General features: G+C 37.8%; 2 protein-coding genes across 2 annotated transcripts; one reads left to right on the forward strand and one right to left on the reverse strand.

Moving 5' to 3' along the window:
• Positions 1 to 995: 995 nt before the first annotated feature.
• On the forward strand, positions 996 to 5180 carry NHX3 (Na+/H+ (sodium hydrogen) exchanger 3). Its single transcript, XM_086664456.1, has 14 exons — positions 996 to 1615; positions 2204 to 2322; positions 2420 to 2517; positions 2628 to 2687; positions 2807 to 2853; positions 2943 to 3137; positions 3277 to 3323; positions 3466 to 3532; positions 3609 to 3709; positions 3850 to 3951; positions 4025 to 4166; positions 4273 to 4335; positions 4428 to 4511; positions 4595 to 5180. Exons 1-14 carry the CDS (start codon positions 1427 to 1429, stop codon positions 4856 to 4858), a joined length of 1578 nt encoding a protein of 525 aa, XP_086520582.1. The 5' UTR covers positions 996 to 1426; the 3' UTR covers positions 4859 to 5180.
• Positions 5181 to 5538: 358 nt separating this feature from the next.
• LOC147560668 (uncharacterized) lies at positions 5539 to 9859 on the reverse strand. Its single transcript, XM_086664461.1, has 6 exons — positions 8871 to 9859; positions 7273 to 7378; positions 7005 to 7176; positions 6735 to 6925; positions 6216 to 6341; positions 5539 to 5757 (listed from the first exon to the last, which is right to left on the reverse strand). The coding sequence occupies exons 1-5, from the start codon at positions 9413 to 9415 to the stop codon at positions 6219 to 6221; spliced, it is 1137 nt and encodes a 378-aa protein (XP_086520587.1). The 5' UTR covers positions 9416 to 9859; the 3' UTR covers positions 5539 to 5757; positions 6216 to 6218.
• Positions 9860 to 10209: the final 350 nt, after the last annotated feature.

The following is a 10209-nucleotide window of genomic DNA, read 5'->3' on the forward strand; positions in this document are numbered from 1 at the left end:
TACCACTTTAACCAAGGGTTGTTGACAAATTCAGACTGAATTATTTATTTATTGAGTTGCATATATATCTAAACAACCAGACACCACCTGTTTAACCAAGTGGGTCGAGTCAAGTCAGCCCATGGCCTATCGCGAGCCGATTTTTGGCGGACCAGCCCTTTTGACACCACCCACTATTAATTACCACGACGGTTTTACCTTCCACCAATACATAGGTCTAGGGGTGGGAATTTTGCCCATGAGTCGGCACCCGTCTACGGGCACCCGAGCCCAACGAGAACCATGGACGCCCGCGCCCGTCTTGGGTACAACCCGTTCAGCCCACCAAGTTTTAGTGGACGGGCATGGATTAAAACCTCTACCCGTGCACCCGCCCATGCTCGCACCCATTTAACGTCGTCCTATGATAACCAACCAAATTACATCAACTTTTTGGGTTGATGAAGTCCAACTGCCCATGTTGCTAAGCCTAGTTAAGATGGTAAACAATATGTTTAAGGACAACCATACGAACCCAATGCATTGTTTTGCAATGACCTAAGAGAATTCCTAATAGGTTACTGAAGTAGTGTTTGGCTTTGAAGGAGCAAGGATAGGGATAAGTTTATATTGTATCTCATGAGAATTCTTCATTAGTTACCAATGTGAGATCGAATTCCTAAAAAGAACAAACAAATAATGTCTAGTTTTAATCCCAAATTGTCTCTTTAGAATTAGGGAAAGTGTTTGGAGACTTTATAAAAGAAAAAAAAAAAAAACGATTTTTTTCAAGTAATGAGCTTACCCGCCCATACCCGAATTACCCGAGCTTCTTAATGGGCTTGGGCGGGTAATGGGCAAGGCGAGTTTCAAAATTGTCCGCCCGGTTAACCCGCTTACCCTAATAGCCATTGAAATTTGGTGTCCGACCCGCCCGGCCCGATGCTTTAAGTGCCCATGGACGCCCCTACCAGCCCAATTCCCACCCCTACATAGGTCCGTCCAAACAGATTCCCTGGGTATATGCAAAAATTTTAGGTTTTGCCCGAAATTGCTTCTTCGCCGGTAGGACCCGGCAATGACGTAACCAAAAACAAAGAGGTTGCATAGTTAGTGAATGAATAGGGGAAGAGATGAGTGGAATCTAGAGAAAGAAAAGGTTAGGGCTTGTAATAACCCAAGTTTCAGAGCAGAGAAAGAGATATGGACAAATCAACAGGTTCCTCATCCTGTGAGAGTTAGAAAGGACGTGTCTAATTAACAAGAAACCATATCATGCAAAAAAACAGAGTACCCATGACACGTGAGTGAGAGATCTCCTCCTCCTCCTCTGTTTTTTTTCATTTTCATTTTCATTTTCATTTGAAGAAAGAGGAAGAAGAGAATAAATTTTGATTACCCAGAAGTTTGTTTGTTGTTTTGGATAATAAATGTTGTGTGTGAATAAATGGGGTTAGTTGGTGGTTCCCTTTATGGATCAGTATTAAGATTATCAGGAGTAGTAGTTAATGAAGCAGATCATGCTCATGTATTTTCGATTTCATTATTTGTGGCTATACTCTGTCTTTGTATAGTCATTGGTCACTTACTTGAAGAAAATCGATGGGTTAATGAATCTATCACTGCCATTTTGGTTGTAAGTAGTCACTCTCTCTCTGTTTCTCTCTCTCTCTAGATTTCATTTTTATCATTTCTTTCCATGGTGCACTTAAAGTACTGATGATCATTCTTATTATTTTCTTGGTTTCCACCATGGTTGTTGTGTTTTTTTTTTTATCTTCTCATCAATGAATCTATTTTACCTTGTCTAAAATAAAAATGATTTTGATGGGTGGAGGGCACTAACTACTACGTAATATTATTGATTTCATGAGAACATATGAAATTGATTCAGCTCCATTAAAATGACTCTATTTAAAGTTTATAAACAGAGGCCTTTTAAGTGTGTGTGTGCATTCATTCTTAGGAGGGAGATCTTAATTGGTCTGTTTTTATAAAGGTATAGAATTTGATTATGTCCTGTTTTTGCTAGAGGAAATTAATTTATGTAAACTTATATTTTGGTGACTACTACTAGACCTAATTGGGTCAAATATTTGGGCTTTCTCATGGTAGCTATTCATCCCATATTCAGGGCACTTTCCCAACACACATTACGTTCATAATCGCCATTGGTACAATTTTTCTTGTGCATCTAATGGAGTATTTATTTGTTAATAACCAGGGATGTATCACTGGAGTTATAATCTTACTTTTGAGCAAAGGATCAAGTTCTCACATTCTAAGATTCGACGAGGAATTGTTCTTCATTTATCTCCTTCCACCCATTATCTTTAATGCTGGGCAAGTTAACCACTAATCTCTCTCTATATTAATTATTATGTTCATCATATATTAGTTATTCCTAAGGGTTGCCGCTTGACTCATTAAATTTCAACAGGTTTCAGGTCAAAAAGAAGCAATTCTTTCGCAACTTTTCAACCATCATCTTATTCGGAGTAGTTGGTGTTTTCATTTCCACTGTTATCATTTCAGCCGGTAATATCTATATTCATTTTGCTTTGGTTGAGGTTTCACTAAATATTTCCCATAGTGGTTTTGTAAACACTAGATGTGATGTGTAATGTATTTTTAATTGTTCGAGATAGGTGCGTGGTGGTTGTTCCCAAAGATAGGGTTTCGCGGTCTCAGTATTCAAGACTATCTAGGTATATATGTCTCTTTCGCTCTTATAGGTTTTCGCGGTCTGAGTATGCTAACCCGTTTTTTCTTCTCAATTTAATTTTGGCTACTAATAACCTCTATAATTTTCATTATCTCGATTTAGCTATCGGAACCATTTTTTCATCAACAGATACCGTATGTACGCTTCAAGTAAGTTAGATTAATTATCAGACCATTTTTTTTTTTGTGTTATTCACTTGAAAAGCCGAATCTTTAACTACTAGCACATTTCCTTGAAGGTTCTTAGCCAAGATGAAACTCCTTTGCTGTACAGCCTTGTTTTTGGGGAAGGAGTAGTGAATGATGCAACATCTGTCGTCCTTTTCAATGCGATCCAAAAAATCAACGTTTCGGAATTTGGTGGACGGGCTTCCCTTCGCGTATTTGGAGATTTCCTCTACTTATTTTTCATGAGCACTGTCCTTGGAGTTGTTGTAAGTACATATCTATGCCTAAGCCTTAATGAACCAAACATTCAGTTCTCTACTATTCGATATTAGGGTTTAGGGTATCTTATCTTTTCTGCTCAAGTATCGGCAATTGGTATTATTACTTTTGTCTTCATTTGTGTAGACTGGTCTTCTAACGGCTTATGCTCTTAAAGCCTTCTACTTCGGTAGGTAAGTGAATACTCTCTATTCACAGTTCGATTCAAAAGTTAATTTTTTTTCTTTTCAGGTTTGTGTTTATCCATATATGTGCTTGTCGTTTGGTGATACATACTCGACTTTCCTAACCATAGCACGTATACGTGTTGTCTAGGCATTCAACTGATCGCGAAATTGCTATAATGGTCTTAATGGCGTATCTCTCATACATGTTGGCCGAGGTAACATTGAGTGAACTCAGAGCCTGTCCAAAACACAAATACTATGTATGTAACTCCATTTCATATAAAAGTGCAGCTGTCACATTTGAGCGGTATTCTCACTGTCTTCTTTTGCGGGATTGTGATGTCACATTATGCATGGCATAATGTTACGGAAAACTCAAGAATCACAACCAGGCAAGTATGATCAAACTGAATTTTGGCAATACATCGTCTAGAGCTTGTTATTATTGTTAGGCCGGTGGAGAATCGCATGTTCGTTCACTCAAACCATTTAGTAATTCGTGATCTTAGTAGAACTTTAACCCATTCTGCAGGCATGCATTTGCAACAATGTCATTCATAGCAGAAACATTTATATTCTTATACGTGGGAATGGATGCTTTTGATGTGGAGAAATGGAAAGTTAGCAAAACAAGGTAACGTCTTCTTTCTATTACACCATATATACCCTTGAATTGTACCGTTAATATACATGTTACATTCTTGCAGCATCAAGACGTGTATCGGCCTGTATTCCATCATTATTTTTCTTATATCAGTCGGTCGAGCTGCATTTGTGTTTCCTCTATCTGTTTTATCCAATTATATGAATAAAAGTTATGAACGAGTATCAATCACATTCAAACATCAGGTCAGATCGCCGCATTTAACCTTCTATAATCTTCAAGTTTAAATTATGTTGAACGATTAGTTGCTTACCAATGCTTTTCAACTTGTACTTGATAATTTTTAACTAGATCGTAATTTGGTGGGCTGGTCTTATGAGAGGAGCAGTTTCTATTGCCTTGGCTTTCAATCAGGTAAGCAACTTATAACCCCAACAGTTTCTTGTTTTCAAACTATGACTAATAATGATTGAGAATTCGTACTTGTTCTCTATTGGTTTGTGAAGTTCACATTCTCGGGTGTTACGACAAATCCACTAGATGCTACCATGGTCACCACTACCGTTTTTGTCGTCCTCTTTACAACTCTGGTTCAACTCTTAACCGAACTTGCTCGTCTTTGAGATATTAGGGTTCAGGGTTTTCCAGAATTATAACAATTTTTTGGGTGCAGGTGTTTGGGTTCCTAACGAAGCCGCTAATAGTGTTTCTGCTTCCACCACAAGCAACAGATAACCACAACACGGAACACAATTCTCCGAACCATGACACGAGTCTGCCCTTACTCTCATTTGATGAATCTGCAACAACTAATATTCTTCGCGCTAAGAACAGTCTATCTATGTTACTTGAAAGGCCAGTATACACCATACACTCATATTGGAGGAGGTTTGATGACGCTTACATGAGGCCAGTCTTTGGAGGTCCCTGTCGTTAACTATTGTTTCAGTCAGTCTAGAGGGTTGTCAAGTTCCAATTAGGAATACATCGAAAATGTACTCATCTTGGACTTTAAGTTGAATTTCCAAGCTGATTCCATCTTAAAGGGTCCAAATTATCGATGTTCTGTTCATCTGCATGGCGAATTCTCTTTCTAAATGTTTTTGGGTGGGGGGGGGGGGGGGGGGGGGGGGAAGAAGAGAGAGAGTTGCTGGTGTATCCCGCGTAGTTCAGGTGTAATTAGGTTTGTTTTTATTTCTTCATCATGTGAAGTTTATCAACTTTGTTATCATTATATAAATGAGCAGATTTATTCTTCAGTTGAATATTTTTGGTTTAGGTCTCTCTACCCCCGTCTGCAACTTAGAGTTGTTTTCGGTGCAGAAGATTTGATATAAAAGCTCCAATTACTCGAGACCTGCTGAATCCAGCTTTTAAGAAGAATACATACTTATTTAGGGCTCAGTTTCGCCTAATTTTCGCATTGTCCCCGTAGGAAAGAGGTGAGAAACTCATGTGCAGTCTAAGCTTGGAGCAATGGACCCGCACTTTTTGTTCCTCCATGAAGGAATAAGAACGCGTGTGCAGTCTAAGCTTACAGCAAACCTGACGCGCCCTTTCTGTTCCTCCATGAAAGAATTAGAATGGAAAATGCAGTAATAATGAAGACTTAGAAAATCAGAACCCAAGAACAGGGAATATAATATCAAGTATCAACTATCAACAACATGGCTTCTTTCATAACATAATCTGATTGTTACTAAGTTAAAACAGAAGAAAAAACAAAGGGTTCATTGTGTAGTTTCTAATAAATAGAAAGCATAACAAGTCAGATGGTTTAACTACGAGTATCTGCTGTACTGTCAGACCTGACTCTATGGCACTACCACGGTATATCTGCATCAAACACAGGAAGAACATCAATATAAATCATACGTAGTTCAAAAATCTCAAACAACACGAGCAATTCTAGAAAGAGAGACTCGTGGAGCATTATATATCTCGGTCAGTTGTGGGGCTTTAGCTAAGTTTCCGCGTTTATGGTATCAGTGAGTCTTTGCCCGTTGAAACAAACAAGAACCACAGGTCATTACAGCTATGGGCGGGCTGGTAGGGAGAGGGAGAAACAGGTCGTCGGTATGGCTGAACAATCAGGTCGACAGATCCTACAGAGTGTTGGATCTATACTCGGATATAATGAACAAAAGAATATGAACCTATCTAGAAGATAAATGGAAAGAAAGGGTGTGAATAATGACCAGAACTACAGGTCAGTCGGTAGATATAGCATTACAAAATTGATGATCAAAAGATTCTATGGAAACTATGAAGTATAAACAGATTAGATACTAAACCTGTTATGACTGCTTAACGAAATGGCTTTCCAACATTTCAGTTACTCCCAGGGCAGAAATGCTTTCACATCCGAAAAGCTCTTGAAGCTTTGAATCACATATTACCACCATTGAATTAGTAGGGTCCTATGAAAAGGGATAAATAACATCAAAATTTGCTATTGGATAAATTACCAATTTTCACTTCAATAAAAAGCAACAAGAACTATCAAACTCAGTAATGAAAAAAAAATACTGAAGAAAGGAGGTCTTAGTAGTTTGGAATGCAGAAGCTATGCAGTTTATGGAGATATGTTAAATACTCAATCTAAGAGGAAACATGTGATAGAAATTGATAAAAATGCACACATAAAAAAGCCAAAATACAGGAGAGTTCCTCATTTGTCGATAATTCCGAGATATGTTGCTAAAAGCGTGTATATAGTCAGAGTGTCGTGATATTCTGGAACCATAATCAAGGACAGGAGAACCGAAGGGAAACTAATTATGATAAGGAGGTAAACTAATTATGGTAACTACCTCCAAGTGATTAACTTGTATGTACTCCCAGACTCGTCTTAAAGCCTCAGTCTGGGGCATTTCCCTGCTTTCGGAGTCAAAAAATTTGGCAAGTGCTTCAGACATCATATCAGGAGACGAACCAGCTACATTGCTTTCACTTGTAGATTCTACTTCTAGTTTTGCTCGTTTTTTATCTGGACCCTCCTCTTCTGCAAAAATAAGAAATATATAACTTTAACCAGGTCAGAGGAAAAGGCGAAGACAGAATACCTTACAGAGTATACATACTTGGGGGTTCAAGACGTATAATATGCTTGGAGAGCAACTTGTTCATCTTGAACATGTCCGTTGAATCTGTCTCAAACACTAGTCGAAGCTCATCATTGCAAATTATCTTTCTTTTGTTACTTGGATCCTGAAGGTTGTGTTTCCTTATATATGCCCATAGTTGCTTTACAATCTGAACCAGAGATAAGATTTTAAGAACATATCAAGTATTCATAAATGAGAACTAGGCCTTCAAGGGAAACAAAATTAGGTCGACTAAAGTAACAACCTCAGTCCTCGGCATTGTGGGTGAACCGACAATGGCCTCAAGTTCAGGTGAAACACCACAGACTTTATTCAGACCCCCTGTACCAGCTCGTCTTTTTGGTGGAGCACTGCAAAGAATAGTAAGTTAGTGATAATCATATAATCTTCTTTTTCACTACAAGAAGAGAGACAGATTGTATTAATATGTCAACAAATATTCAAACAGAAATGGTTCAAGAGACCCAACTAAAGAAGACAAAACTAAACAAGAATTACATTGTTGGGAATTTGGCCTCCCAGTTACTAGTAAAATCCCCAAAAGAGATAGAATATGTCCAATGTTTTATATTTGCCCAACAATACACCAAACTTAGAGTCACTGCTTTATTTTTATTTTTTTTTGGAAACCGATTACATTGTCGTACAATTGCCATTGAATACATCAAAGATGTGATAAGCTTGCTACCCGCCCACTCAAACTCTAACATGACCTGGCCTATAGCCCACTCAAACTCTTAAGGCCTATAGCCCACTCAAACTCTTAAGGCCTATAGCCCAACTAAATAAAGGCCTAGAGTCACTGCTTTAGCACTATCAGATCAACCGCAGTCCGTAACTCCATCAGAAATTGCCTTATATATTGTTTCCCGAAAGTGAAACCATACTATTTCATGGGAGAGTAGATTCTACAAACTCTTACCTTCTTTCGGGTCTCGAATCTTACCCAAACAATTTTTGTACTGTAATAGATATAATAATTTACTACTGATTGTACATGTGGCGTTCACACATTTATCTTACGGAGTTGAAGTTTCTAAATTTTTGCTAACCCACATCATCAACCTTCTCTATAATATTTTCAAGTCGTATTTAAGAACCATCATTAGCCCGTACCATACACGCCAATGGAAGCCAGTAAGAATGAAGATGGAATCACAGCATGGTTTACACAAAGTAAAGATAATATAGTATCTGACTACAACTTCACCCAAAGTAACCTTTCAATGCATGATAGCGATTGATAATGCAAAATGAGCAGTGGTACTATACCCAAAGCTTGACCATGATTTTAGTTAACGAATATGTTCGTACATTCCTGTATCAACGGTGGATTAGAGCTTTACCCCAATTGTTTGGTATAATGGCACTCTCAGCTTCGGGTTTTCACAAATTTTCAACCGAATGAGTAAGTAAACTTTTCAACCGAATGAGTAAGTAAACTAAAAAGGTGTAATTAAGCATCAAATCCGAATGAAGTTCTCTAAGTAGGGTACTTGTCCATAACTTCATATTTGTAATTACTGAAAGTAACATAATTAGGGTTGATAATAAACTAAAACTGCTAACATGACAAATTCATTTTTCTAACAGAAAACAAACTAAAATAATCAATCAAATAACTTCACTAGCTACAAGTTTGGTAAGAAATCAAAAGTCACCAAACATAAGCTCAAAAAAAAAAAGTGTAGTTCAAAACCCTAATTTTTCAAATATCAACATCATAAGCCCAAATAAGAAACAAAAAACTTGATTTGTGAAATTCAAACAGAAACCCTAAATCAAAAGTACTTAACTGAAATAAGCAAATACAAAACGAAAAGAGGGTGGGGGGAAACGAACCTTTCTGTAGGGGGGGTTTCAGTTGTTTTAACATTCTTCTGCGTCTGAGGATGAGATCGTGACTGCTGCTGCTGCTGAAACTGCAATGGGTGTGAGGGAGCGTTGGGATGATGATGGTGGTGGAGTTGCAGGTTTGGGTGGTGGTGTTGGTGAGGATGGGGAGGTCTCTGGAAGTTGAGCTCTTCATAGTGATGACGCTGCTGTTGTTGTTGATGATGAAGGGCGAAATGAGAAGGGATCTGAGAGTGGGTATTCTGAAATTGAGGGTGATGGGCAAAATGATGATGATCTCTTTGAGGTGGCGGCGGTGGTGGTGGTGGTTGAGGATGGTGGTGCTGGTGGTGTGGAGAATGAGGAGAAGGAGGAGGATGAGAGAAAAGAAGTTGGATATGATCACGGATGAAACCAGCTTTGTGAGAAAGATCTAACCCTAGTTTGGATTCCAAATGTTGAATAACAGAGTTAAGGGTTGTGAATTGATTAGGGTTGTTTGAGTGACGAAAAAGACTCTCAACGGTGTTAGCCAAGTCTTGGTCGGACACCATTCTCTCTCAAGCATTTACCAGACAAGAAAACACAACAAATACTATTAAAAATTGTAACGGAAAAAACGGAAACTCGAAAATGAGTTCCCTCCCTCCCTTTCTCCCCCCTTGTTGACCTAAAACTCTCTCTCTCTCTCTCTCTCTCTAAACCTTCTTCTCTCTTTTTCTCTCTCTCTAAAACTCTTCTATCCGTCTCTGTCGTGTCTTATCTAAGGATGAATACTGGATTTTGACTATTTTAAAGATGGATGGGGATGGAATTAGGGTAGTAGTAGTAGTAGGGACAAGGGGGCACACACACAACAATTTAGAATTGGAAAAATTTTAATGGGGATATTTTTCTCTATGGAATTGGACAAATGAGGATACTGTAATATAGGTGTGTCTCTAAGTTTTACCTTCTTTTTAAAGCTTGTATAAGGCATGGACTTGAATTTTCGAAAAAAAAAATATATTTTCTAGATCGTGTGTTTTATTGTGTAAATGGGTGATGATGTTTTCACCTAAAAAGTTTATCCAATAATTTAGTTGATATTTGTATAGTAATTAAAGCATTGTACCAAAAATATTGAAATGCATCTTTGTATGTACGTGCTAATAAGATTTGATTGAAAAATACCCGTATAAAAAAATTGTGAAAAGACTATCATTTTGTAGTAACTTTGGAGTAATGTAGTGATTCCTGAGATATTTTGAAGCTACAATTTGTTCTAGAATGAATGAAGTTTTCTTTTTTTGTTGTTGAAAAGAATGAATGAAGTTACTCATATACATTTTCATTCTTCTCTAGACCA

Source organism: Eschscholzia californica, unplaced genomic scaffold (genome assembly GCF_041429995.1).
Source record: "Eschscholzia californica isolate CP2 unplaced genomic scaffold, dmEscCali1.0.p SCAF_2, whole genome shotgun sequence".
Taxonomy (NCBI): domain Eukaryota; kingdom Viridiplantae; phylum Streptophyta; class Magnoliopsida; order Ranunculales; family Papaveraceae; genus Eschscholzia; species Eschscholzia californica.

Excerpts from the sequence above, each read along its gene's own strand:
- LOC147560668 (XM_086664461.1), bottom strand. The coding sequence starts at position 9,415 with ATGGTGTCCGACCAAGACTTGGCTAACACCGTTGAGAGTCTTTTTCGT. Across the intron at positions 7,177-7,272 it reads CCACAATGCCGAGGACTGAG|ATTGTAAAGCAACTATGGGC; the intron begins GTTGTTACTTTA and ends TCTCTGGTTCAG. Across the intron at positions 6,342-6,734 it reads TACAAGTTAATCACTTGGAG|GACCCTACTAATTCAATGGT; the intron begins GTAGTTACCATA and ends CCCTTTTCATAG.
- NHX3 (XM_086664456.1), top strand. The coding sequence starts at position 1,427 with ATGGGGTTAGTTGGTGGTTCCCTTTATGGATCAGTATTAAGATTATCA. Across the intron at positions 2,688-2,806 it reads CAGTATTCAAGACTATCTAG|CTATCGGAACCATTTTTTCA; the intron begins GTATATATGTCT and ends ATCTCGATTTAG. Across the intron at positions 3,533-3,608 it reads TCTCATACATGTTGGCCGAG|CTGTCACATTTGAGCGGTAT; the intron begins GTAACATTGAGT and ends ATAAAAGTGCAG.